This window comes from Macrobrachium nipponense, chromosome 28, assembly GCF_015104395.2.
Source record: "Macrobrachium nipponense isolate FS-2020 chromosome 28, ASM1510439v2, whole genome shotgun sequence".
Taxonomy (NCBI): Eukaryota; Metazoa; Arthropoda; class Malacostraca; order Decapoda; family Palaemonidae; genus Macrobrachium; species Macrobrachium nipponense.
Window position 1 is genome coordinate 71,580,635 of NC_087217.1, and position 13,598 is coordinate 71,594,232.

At 33.9% G+C, this 13,598-nt stretch overlaps 1 protein-coding gene across 1 annotated transcript in view; it reads left to right on the forward strand.

The window, feature by feature from the left end:
- The window catches only part of LOC135201872 (cell adhesion molecule Dscam2-like), a 220,196-nt gene extending 214,419 nt beyond the window's left edge, over window positions 1-5,777 (forward strand). The window contains 2 exon segments of the mRNA XM_064231173.1: window positions 879-966; window positions 4,773-5,777. Coding sequence (XP_064087243.1) covers window positions 879-966; window positions 4,773-5,040 — 356 coding nt within the window. The 3' untranslated portion in view covers window positions 5,041-5,777.
- Window positions 5,778-13,598: the final 7,821 nt, after the last annotated feature.

Consider the following 13,598-nt stretch of genomic DNA (forward strand, 5'->3'; position numbering starts at 1 on the left):
GCTTTCATTCAACAATAATAACAATATCTTATTTCGAATATTAACGGTGTAATTCGCATACAGTAAAATATTAAAACACTTTTCAGTTGCAAATGTACACCCAGATATCCTTTTATTTACCTAAATCTTACACATAGCGTAACTATCTAAAGACCGGGACGCAGTGTTACCATACACAAACACCACAGGCGGGTGGACAGATGGAAAAAAACAGAGTATAGTTATTTACATTCTGAGTTCCTACAAATAACATTTATTTTATAAGACGAATGAATTACAGCATCCTTAGAGAATACTAATGTCACTTTGCCGCAATGAGTATATATCTTTCATTTTCACAATAAGAAAAAATAATGAGGAATAATTATCACGCTGCAAAATTATGCAGCTCATATTTCACATGATTGAATGGCTCTTTCTTAAAATCATTCCATGCTGAATAAGAAACTTATATCTTAGTTTTTTATGGTGTTCAGGATACATCTTGGTTTGAATGAGAATAAATAAGAAAGCTTAAATTATAATGCTTCAGTGTAACGCTCATTACGTTGTAGGCTAATTCCTTGTAGTTTCTAAATGGGTTTTTATACAGTAATCATTTTCTCATAAAGCAGTTTGGGATAATGCTGTTTGTGCGCAAAGGGCACATAGTAACGAGTACAGTATTCTGTTTAAGGATCACAATGTTTTGTCGAGCAATTTAAAACAACGCTCACATTCCTAGACAATTTAATCCTAAACTGAAATTGATTGAAATAGATTCACTAGACCATTTTCATGATGAACAGAGGCTGCTAGCTCAGCTTATCTGCTGTATTTAAGTATAAGGTTCACATAATAGATAAGAATCCTAGTTGAAGTTGGGTTGGGTATTTCAGACCTGCTGTACCACGCCGAGTCGAGCACCTCCCCTGAACCCTCCCCCACCACTGAACGAAAGTCTTTCCTCCGTCACGCAAGAGCAAGGTACACGGTCACTCCTGCATGCAATGAGAGATTGACCAAATGTACAAAGTCACTACTGTATGCAATGAGAGACTAGCCTGTTACTCTGTATGCAATGAGAGACAGACGCTGTGCACACAGTTACACCTGCATGTTATCATATAGAATAGTATACGCTTGACTGTCAGAGATTTTGGTAGGAGGAGCCTTTAGTTGTATAATACCTTATACCTGCATGATAGCACCGACTGAAACTTTGTTTTGCAAAAGTTTGATTTGAGTAGAGTTCGACATTGGATTGTTTTTATTTTCTCTACGAAATTCTTATTTTCTATTGTATTTTATTTTGCTGTTATGACGCCATAAGATTAATTTCCGACTTTGGCTTGAATTATGTATTTCGTTTTTGTACTTGTAATAGTTACTCCTCTACCTTCCACCAGCCCTAAACATCTTTATGATAAAGTCTCACCTTCTGGATAGGACTTGTTGTGTTCTTGAATGATGAAAGACAACGAGGAACCTATTCGAAAGGATTCTTTTTCTCCCTTTACGATAAAAGATTCCCAGCTTGGCATAATCTTAAGATTAGCTTCTAAACAAGTAAACGATGTGATTATTTAGTCTTAAAAACACATATTAAGTATCAATAGTTCTTCATGATACCCTGCTTAATTTTTATATATTATAGGGATGGCCTAATAAAATTCACGTAAAATATATCATACATGAGTAACCTTTTCAAGATAAGGTTAACCGACTTCTTGCAAGGCGTTTAACTGCATTGTTGATATCTGTCGATTCCAGTCACCGTCACTGAAGTAACTTCCTCATTTTATTAAAAAGAGGTTCAGCATCGTGGCTCTCAAAACTAGACTTTTCCATGTTATATTAATGTGTTTTTAATACAAGCATCTCTTGTATTAAAAACACATACTGATAATGTTATACACTTAATTGATGGGTCTGCTTTGTCTTCTAATTGCTATGAGAGATCGAACTGAGCGTAAATTTCCTTAGCAATGTCAGGGAGAATCGAACAGACATCTTTAAAATTTCAAGGAAAGGTACCTTCTTTTATTAAAATTTCATTAAAAGTACCTTTTATCTGAATATTCCATTAAAGTGTCACTTCTAGAATAATACCATTAAATTAAGGGTACCCTTTCCTGATGGTACCTATAGAAGGTACCATCACTTTAGAAATTCTGTTAAAGGTACCATCTCTATGAAAGTTTGTTTAAAGACATTCTCTCAATAAAATTGCCATTACCGTCACTCTTTCGTGGAAACAAAGAATCACTAAACGATACTTTTAAAAGTTTCTGTAAAGGTACTGCCGCTTTAAAAAAATTTACCAAAAGTATCCTCACTTTAAAAATTTGGCCAAAGGTATCCTCACTTTAAAAGTTTTACTATATGTACCCTCATTTTAAAAATTTTTCTAAAGGTGCCCTTCCTTAATTCTAATAGAGGTGTCCCTTTCTTTCAAAAATCTATTCAAGATACAGTTAACGATAACTTATAAGTACTCTTGAAAACTCCATTAAAATTACTCTGTAAATTTCATTAAAGGTAAACCATCTTTAAGCATCCCAATGAAGGTACGCTTTCTTGGGGAAATTATTATGAAGTGTCCTTTCTTTAATTTCATCAACGTTACTATACTCTGTTTTTTTTTTCATCTGTCCATCCGCCTGTGGTGTTTTTGTACGGTAACACTGCGTCCCGGGCTTTAGATAGTTACGCTATGTGTAAGTTTTAGGTAAATAAAAGGATATTTGGGTGTACATTTGCAACTGAAAAGTGTTTTCATAATTTACTGTATGCGAATTACACCGTTAATATTCGAAATAGGATATTATTATAATCGTTGAATGTAAGCTGAATGTAACTATCTAAAGCTCGGATCGCAGTGTTACCATACAAAAACACCACAGGCGGATGGACAGATGGAAAAAAACAGAGTATAGGTCGTTGAGGGTACCTGTAAACTTAGGAATTCCATTAAAGGTAATCCCTTTAAAAATCCATTAAAGGCACCCTTTCTGTAAAAATAAAAATCAAATTACGTGTGCTCGCTCTTCCCCTCTGTGTAAAACTCAATGAAATGTAACCTTCCTGTAAAATATCCGTTGAAGGTACCCTCTATAATAATCTTGATAATATTACTCTAAATAGAAATTCTGTTGAAGGTACGCTGCCTGTTAAAATTGAATTAAATGTTTTCGTTTTCTAAACATTATAATAAATGGTACCCTTTCTTTAAAAATTCTAAAAAAAAAAAAACGTTTTCTTTATAAAAACAGTTCCAACCCATTTCAATATCAAGGTATTATTTTATTAAACCGTAACAGGTCTTCTTGGTCCGGGTTGAATAATGAAAACTTTAGACACGTGAAGAAATGTGTAAAATGCCTTTTCATTTATACAGAGGCTGTTAATGTAAAGCGGATATCACATAAAGGCTGAAAATCATAAATGCAAGAGAGATTTTTTTTTATCAAATTCAGTATCATTTCAAGTGTTTAGAATTATAAAAAACAAATCAAAACAGCATTATTTCTTTTTGTTTTCTTTATTTGAAAATGGAAGAATACGTACCTAATCTTCATTAAATTTGTGCGGTATAGTCAAAGCTAAGCTAAATTTTTTAGTCATTAAGTTTCATAATTCATTTACATGCTATCTTGTTTTTTATATTTTACATAAAGATACAATATTAATTTTACATCATCTTCGGTACCCCATTTTCTATCTACTCTTTAAAAGAGATAAAGGTACAGGATCCCAAACATGTAAATGAGATTTGCAAATATTTTGGATTTGCAACTAATATGTAATTTCAGTTGTTTGTATACTTCTGTAAGTATCAATACAAGTAAAATCAAAATACAAAACACATACATGCATACATCAAGTACAAAAATTATTTACAGCTTCAAAGCGTTGGATATGGTCATGCTTTTTTTTTTGTGTGTGTGCATAAGGAGCACACGATACCATAGATTTTTATTCAGTCATTTACGAACAATGTGTATAAAGCCGTGTGAAACAATATTTTTCCAAGTAAATATCAATATCTTTCTACCTTAGAAGCAGATACTATCTAGGGTTTTGTCACATATCCTACTTCTTCACTTGATCGACATGAAGAGAAAAGTAGAATGCTTTATAGCTGCAATGTCTGAAGCTGTATATTATTAAGGACAAATGGATGGAAATTTCGGCAGTTAGACGCAAAAAAAAAAAAAAAAAATCAGTTGAAACTAAGTAATCAAACTTCTAATTGTATTTCTCTCCCTTTTTGCCCATTCATTTGGTTTTTGCATGTCATAAAGTTCACACTCATCCCGCGGATATAAAAAGCGTTAGTACGCCTTTTCTTTTATACAAAACTAAAGCAAATCAAAGCGTAAATTTCCTGCTTCGTAGTTTTCCTTTTGGAAGGAATTTTCATATTTTTAGGAGGCACGATGCTTATCGTTTTTTTTTTTTTTTTTTTTTTTCTTTTCTTTTTGTTAATGGGAGGAACTGGAAACGCATAAAAGTTTCACGTTATGATTATTACGTCCCAAGGAATGAAAGGCATTGCCATTTGGTGACGTCTGATTATGCCATATTTTGCTGACTAGAAGATGTTCTCATGAATTATTTTCACATAACTTGACGGGGGCTGTCAGAGGGAAGACGCCAAAGAAAATATGGGAAAAGTATTTTATGTTTCTGTTTCTCAGTCTCCTGTTAGATTCCTTCTTAACTTACTGACGAGGCTCCTCTGGGGGCGGTGAGGACTTCCTAAGTTCACGCCCCTACCTCCTTCGCAGGTCCCGTGTGACAGTGGAGGGCGTGAAGGCTGTGCTGGGAGGGCTCCATGTGAATGCAGCGGCAACGCCTCCTGCGGCCATGCCTCCGTCCTACCCTGGGGTCGTGGGGCACCACCTCTCAGGGCGCCCCAGCCGCAGAGGCCGAAGCCAAGACCCGCCGGAGGTGAGTGAGGCGGAGTGTGATCGCGACATCCTTCCGCCCCCCCGATGGTACAGTGACGCCAAGTTCAGAGGGCGGAATTCGGTCGATTACTCCATCGACGTCTAAGAGAGAGACTCAAACAGATGTGAAATTAATTTTGATACGCATGGAAGCTGCAGGCTTATAAGTCAGTGTCTGAGACCTCCATATTTTTCAGTAAATGTAACAACATTGTTGTACGTATTCATTGTCTTTCCTTAAACTGTTGCCCTGTCTCAGTGTTATATTGAAGTTCAAGTGGATCAAGTCTTTCTGACTAAACGAACTTCACTGTACAAACTTCATTAGATTGAGTACCGTTGGTTACAGTATTGAATTTTATCGAGTCCAAATTAGATTTTTTTTCAGGAAGGCTCAATTAATTCTTAAAATTACATAATTTTTCTTCATCTATCGTGACGGTCTGTCTGATGACAATATTTTTCCAATTATTCTTGTGATCTGTGACCTTTCAAAGCAGGATCTTTGACAAATAATCAGTACAAAGCAATATGTTTTCGACAGTGATTAATGTAATGGTGATACGAATGTTTCACAATGTCTGCAAAACTGTTTTGTATTTCGTATCGTAAATCTGACCAGTGAATGCTGTCAACAACAAAATGTTTAATTCAGTTTGGCAAATATTAAGTCAGTGTACAGATACATAATACGTGTGCTTTGTCAATGTCTGTTTTTCCTAGTGACTCATAACAAGGTTTACGTCTTTCAGTGTGTGATCCCCGTTGCGAAAAAAAACATCAAAACTTGCTTAAAGGTAATTTTATTTTGAATTACAGTTATCATTACGTCTCTCTCTCTCTCTCTCTTTTCTTCTATTTCTCTCTCTCTCTCTCTCTCTCTCTCTCTCTCTCTCTCTCTCTTTATATCTATATATATATATATATATATATATATTATACATATATATATATATATGTATATATAGATATATTATATATATATATAAAAAAAACATATATACATTATACACACACACACACACACACACACACATATATATATATAGATATATATATATATATATATCATATATATACCCTATAAACACACACACACACATTATATATATATATGTATGTATGGTATATATATATACATACACATATATATCAATGCTCTTCATTTTTAAGATTGTATACATGTTTTTTTTACAGTGAGTTTCTAACAGATTTTTATATTCATATTCTCAAAGGGTATTACAGGATGTTATTGCTCCTATGTATTTTATGTATGCTCAGAAAACTTATTGGTTTGTACATAAAGTTCCTGGCTGTGTAGAGCATATCGAGTGAATTATAAGCTATGTGACTGTGATACCTTCCAATATCCAAAATAGCTGAAAAATTTACATATATATATATATATATATATATATATATATATATATATATATATACATATATATATATATATATTACTATTCTATACATATCTACTATATAATATATATATATATATATATATATACATACATATATACATATATATATATATATATATATATATATATATATATATATATATATATATATATATATATATATTCTCTAGTTATAATGTGATGAATTTTTAAGTGTTTTAAAACATTTGTGTAAATAAACATACAAAAATTGTGAGTTATGAGAACTTGTTTGATTTTATTCTCTTCCTTAAGTTTTTTTTTTCCATCTATTTAAAATTTTCCCGAGTCCAGTGATCGAACATAATGCCAATCAGTACCTCTTGTGTCACCTGTGACAATCTTCAGGGGACTGTGTAATGTCTTAAACATTCTCCTTGAGAGACGTAGGTGATATCCAAGTCTATAATGTTTCATATTATTTGCAAACCGTGTGAAACTACCATCAGCAATCTCCAGTCACGAGTTAGACTGCATTCCTTTTCTCCATAAAAATCGTAAGGTCTGGCAAATGTAGGTTCCGTCACAAAAGCATTTCCGATGAATTTCTAGAGCCCCATGGATGGGGGCTGGAGGTGCGGGGGGAGGAGGGGGGAGCAATCTACCAACTTACTCTGACGATTGGAGCATAGAGGCTAGCTTTAATCTTAAACAACAACAACACAACGAGAGAGCAGCGTTCTCATTTGGGGACTGTCTAAGCATCTTCATCTAAAGAGAATTTCTGCTACTGTAGGTAGAGTAATTGGAGGTCCACTAAAAATTGCGGGCTAACTAAGAAACAAGAGCCCGTGCTGGCTGGCATAAATCAACCTCTCTAGAGAAGGGAGAGGACAGAGGAACAGATGATGGAGAGTAAAAGACGGCGATCAATGCAGCTGGGTTTGTTCGTTTGTATGTTTGTTGCACGGAACCTGTGGTTATTCAGCAACGGGACCAACAGCTTGACGTGACTTCCGAACCACGTCGAGAGTGAACATCTATCACCAGGAATACACATCTCTGACCCCTCAATGGAATGCCAGAGAATCGAACTCGCGGCCACCGAGGTAGCTGGGCGATCAAAAAATAAAACGAAAAAAAAGAAAACGCTATGCAGGGCAGGGAATGGCACACTGTCGTCAGTAACATTTGCTGTGCATAAATCTAGTGCCTGCTCTTTAGGATGCACATCCCCGACACTGACATCTTAGATGCTGTATTTGGTAAGGATAGACAAATCTCTTAAGTTCGCTGGTGAAACTATAACCAAAAGGGAGATTCTGACGATATTCTAAAGTAACAAAAATTTGACCACAGCTCACCTTAGGTAGCTGGTGATGCAAGTAAAAAATGAACTATTTAATCTATATGGAATTAGTACTTGGAGATGTGAGCATCGATCTAAGATGTTTTATGTTCAAAGCAAATGTTTGCCGTTGTTATCGATGAATTTTCCAACTAAATTGTCTCATCTCTTATTTGGAAGCTCTCTCAGTTTCAGAAAATGTTTGTGGCGTACCTATGAGTGTGCGAAGGAAATAAGTTAATTACATGGGATTTTCTAAAGACTACGTGTAAATTCAGAGTAATGAGACTTAGTTTCTGCAAATTTATTTAGATTTTTTAGGAGAAGATTGTTGTTATTATTTCTAATGCTATAAAACCCAAAACTAAGAACTTACATTATCTGAAATACCAATTCTTTTATTTGCTATTTTCTTTTTCAATGATTTCCTATTCGGGTATCAATATCTCTAAAGCGTATAATAGAAGTGACATCTATGCAGTATTTCGTTTGTCCCCTTTATGGTAAGTTATGTTATCGCCTTTGTAAACCAGCAGTCCTAAACATGTAATGCTTATTCATAAATTCTGGAGAGGGTTTCGCATGCAACCTGTAGATCCAGTCTGGCCTTATTATCTGGAGAGGATGAATTTCATGATCCGTCATTCAAACACGTGCAATAACTTTCATTTGCACATCCGGTATTGATTATTAATGACGCATCTTTCTCATTTCACAAATGGGAACCCGACTTGGATTCCCGGGTGAGGAGAGAAACGGTTTGGAAATAGGACTCTGGGATGTAGAAGACAAAATGTCCTCTTAGCCTCTCCTTGTTGTAATAGTTTGGCTGTGAGTTCGACTGAAAGCCTTGAAGTCCGAAGTAGAATGAACGAACACAACCGGGCACACCCCCTCTTCCACCACGTGCGATTCGAACCCATGCTGGGTAGAAGACTGTGGTTATCCCTCTGTTTATTGAAGCAGGGAATTTTGTAAATGGGCGCTAATCGGAGGTCATGGATCATTCGTTGCTGGGTTTGGGGAGAGAGAGAGAGAGAGAGAGAGAGAGAAGAAGAAGAAGAAGAAGAAGAAGAAGAAGAAACAAAAGAAATATGAAAGGTCTAATTCTCTCGAAGTGAATATTAAGTAACTGGGAATAAATAGTTAGGACCTCAATATAGTATGTGTATGTACGCGCACGCCCGCTGTTCCATTTTCCCGATAATAATTGCAGTTTATGTCCTGAATTCCCAATACTTTACCCCTGACGACTGTCTCATTCTTTGTCTGTATTTTCGCATTGTTTCTGCTGTCTTTGCTTTTCAAGGCGACTGAAAATATTTTGTGGTGATTCAGTTTCGCTATTCTCTGTTTAGGGAAAAGGTGTAAGGATTTATGACTGATTTTATGAAATGTTATTTGAATGGAATCCATCACAGGTGGTTCCAGTATACCGCAGTTTGCGAATATATCCTATTTCACTGATTGGTTTATAGCAGCCAGGCGTTAAGATAGGCAAGCCTATAATCCCTGAAGGATATTGGTTGCGTCGGTTGTTTATTTCTACCGTTTGTTTGCCTTTGGCTGAAATATTAATTGAAGATAAAGAGAGAGACTGCGATTGCCTTTATCGCAGTTATCGTTCATAATGATAAAATGGCAATGTGCTAGAGGTTGTCATTATAGTTAACTTATGAAAATATTTTATGTCTTTATGGTGAAGATTTTTTTTTTTATGTATTTTACAGTACCTATTTTGTTTCCCAGGACTCATTACTGAATGTTTATGTTCACTTCTGAGCCATCCTAATTATTTGGTAAGAGTATTACGATTTACATTTTTTTTTCATAACTGATATAATTGTCTTATCCATTGTGTTCTTCATGGTTATTTTCTTTTCATCTGTAGAGAAGTCTACCCACTTGCTGTAAATTTATATTTTCTTTTTATCAAATCCCTGAACTAAGGAAACCTAAGTAGTTGGCAACTATTAGTTTTATTTAGTACCCACAACCTCCTTGAACGTAAAATTGAACGATTGCTAATTGACAGAGCACTTTTGCTTTATAGCGGTGTAATGGGCTATATTACTGTCGCTGTCATTCTATGCATTGGCATTTGTCGCCACGAGGCCCTTCTGTTAAGAGAGTTTATGAGCACTCGAACACCTTTATTATATTTATAAGTAGAAAATAAGATAAGAATTTCATTGAATAAATATCACATCTAATTCCATCTGTATTTAGATTAGCGTTTTGGTTGCTTCCAAGAGAGAGAGAGAGAGAGAGAGAGAGAGAGAGAGAGACAGTTCTTAATAGTGTTACTCTATTTCCAAGCGTTAAGAACTATTCAGTCAGCTCTTCGAGGAGATGGGTTGATTTCGGTTTTAGAAAATACAGAACCTGAATTCGAAGGAGTATGCACAGCAGAGTCGAAATATATTAATATATATATATATATATATATATATATATTATATGATATATATATATATTATATATATATATATAATTAAATAAATTTAAATTATAATTATATATATTAATATTATAATTTATATTATCATATATATATATATATATATATATATATAGATATATATATATACATATATATAAACTAGTTGACCAACCCGGCACTTCCTGGGAAAACTATAAATGTCAAGTGATAAACTCTCTCTCTCTCTCTCTCTCACTCTCTCTCTCTCTCACTCTCTCCCTTTCCAGTTAAGATAGTTGCTTCAGTTGCATTGCTCAGTATTTTTGACATTTTATGTTTCACCTCTTCTCACCCCCAGCTCTTATTGGGGCTGAACTTCGACGTAAAAGGCATTGGGAGTGTCAATATTCATTCCAGCGACCTCAAAAACTATGGATGAGACTCTAATATCTGTCGTTTTAGGTTATTTTTACATGTCACCCCTTCACAGCCCTTCTTATCTGCAGTTCCTATTGGCGCGTCACCCCTTCACAGCCCTTCTTATCTGCAGTTCCTATTGGGGCTGAACTTGGACATAAAGAGCATTGGGAGCGTCACTATTCATCTCAGTGACATCGAAAACTATAGGGCACTTGGAGTGTCACTATTCTTCTCAGTGACTCCGAAAACTATGCATTACACACTAATATATGTCGCTTTGGTATATGTTTACATTTCACCCCCTTCCTAACCCCTTCGGTGGTAATGATGTCTTACCCCTACAGCAATCATTTCCAGATAGTAAGTTATTTGCATACGAAGTTTGGTTGGAATTTCTGTCTTTAAAAGTCTAGTGGCACATACAGACAGACATATATATTACATCTATTTTTATATAGAGACCATATATATACATATATACTATATATATATATATATATATATATATATATATATATAATATATATATTTTTATATATATATATATATTATATATATAGATCCATCCATACATATATATATATATATCATATATATATATATATATATATATATATATATACGTATATATATATATATATATATATATATATATATCTATATATATATAATTATATATATATATATATCCTATCTATCTATATATACTTATATATATATATATATATCTATATATATATATCTATATATCTATATGTATATATATAGTACCTATATATAATATTATATGTATATATATATAGTATATATAACTATATTATATACATATATCTATATCATATATGTATATATATGATATATATACATATATATATATATAATATAATATATATATATATATATATATATATATTTTATGTAAATAAATGAATTTTTATAACATTACCATGATTCAAATACATGCATTAAACTACAAATGACCTTTAATTAGTATCCAATTCGCTCTACCTCGGAATTAATTTATTTTAATATATTATGTTAACCGAAGGGGAATTTTTGTTGTTGATATTAATTTCGTCCTTACAACAGGAAAGCATTCCCGAACAACCTTTGACGGTTATTATCAAGCTCTGAGCTCCTTTAAATAGTAAAAAAAAAAAAGAAAAAAAATTATGCAAATGATGGAATTTCTGTGCCAAATGAAGAAACCTGCTTCTAGCTTCAAAGCCTTTGTTTTCTTTGCTTCCCACAAATTCTTAATTAGAGGTCTCAGCAAAATGTCTAGAAGACATGACAATTATTTTACCATTGATTTCAGGGACCGCGAGTCTTCGTTTTCTTCAAATATCTTACAAAAACTAATTATTCGATCGAAATGGTACTGTGACACAGTGAACAAGACACCTCCCACTAATTCTTAGTAATACAGAGCACTGTCAAATGGTGTTAGTTAATTAAGGCGTTTTTACTCTTGACTTACACGGCGTTGCCAAGCATCGCCAACCTACGCATTCGAGCGTTCTGTATCCCCTTCCTGCCCCCCCCCCCCCCCCCCCGCCGCCCCCCCCCCCCCAGCCCCGCCTCCCCCAACCCCCTTGCCATCCCTTCCTCATCCCTCCGCGTCGGTGACCCTGGTAGTTGTGACGCCAGATAACTCACAATCAATCATCCTCATCCCTCCCTAAACCCTCTTTCCTGTCCTCCCCGTCTCCGGTACCCCCCCCCCCCCCCCAACCCAACCATTCCTGCCTATTATACTGAGTAATATTGGATGTTATTATTCATGTTGGTTTTTGAAGATTCTATGTTCATTTCATTATTATAATTGTATTTTCTTAAGTGATATAAATGGGAGTTCGTTAAGAGCGTGTGACCTTCGCCCTATTCACCCTATACTACCTACTCTCACGATCTCTTAAAAATCCTTTAACGATCGTATCTGCTTGGTGACTACGAGCCTGTTAGAGAAGGCAACCAAAATTAAATCGCTCAGATTAACCTACAAACCAGTAAATAATTAATACTGCACTCGTCTTAATTTCCCAGACGTCTGTAATGCGATTATATGGCCAGTATGGGTAGAATACGTACTGAAGCATGCAGTAAAAAGAAGATAATAATATTCTTAATTTGTTCGGCAATCGTCAAAAACGAACGAATATCAAAATTTTTTATTCTAGGAATATGTATTTTACATAGATAACGACCTCATTACTAAAACGAGTGTAGCAATTATTGATCAGATAATGGTGAGAAACTGTTATACATATATACATGCACACATTTTATATATATATATATATATATATATATATATATATATATATATATATATAAAATATATATATGATATAGATATGGTATATATATGTATATATATATATATATATATATATATATATATATATATATATCTTATATCTATATCTATATATCTATACAGCTATATATATATATCTATATATATATATATATATATATATATATATATATATATATCATATATATATATATATACACATATTACATACCTATACATATCTATTAATAAATATACATGAATAATTATGATACACTGATCGACTAATTGACCAATATGCATGTACTTTTTTGCATTTGAGTACGTTATGAAGATTCACTTACCTATTGAGATTAATCCATAATTTACTGTCAGCTTTCCCCAATGTGTACATGCGGCAGCCAACAGACAACCCCTTATTATTTCTGAATGACCTGACACGCCAAGGATGCTATTATCAGAAAACGTAGGGAAAAATTAACCATTATTATGATTATTACGTCCAACCTCGCTATCGTTTTCTTTATGAAGTCTACAGTTATCTGCTGGTACTGAAAAAAATATTGTGTAAAACTCTATTTTATTGTATATTATAAATTACAGAGCGGTATTGATTGACTGATTGATTTATAGATTTAAGGAATAATGCCAAGCACTTGTGCAACTAAGGCCATTAATCTGAAACAGAAATTAACAGTGAAAAGGTCTGAAAGGTGAACAGGAGGAAAACCTCACAGTTGCACTATGAATCAATTGTTTGGAGAGGGTGGAAAGTAAGATGGAAGAAAGAGAA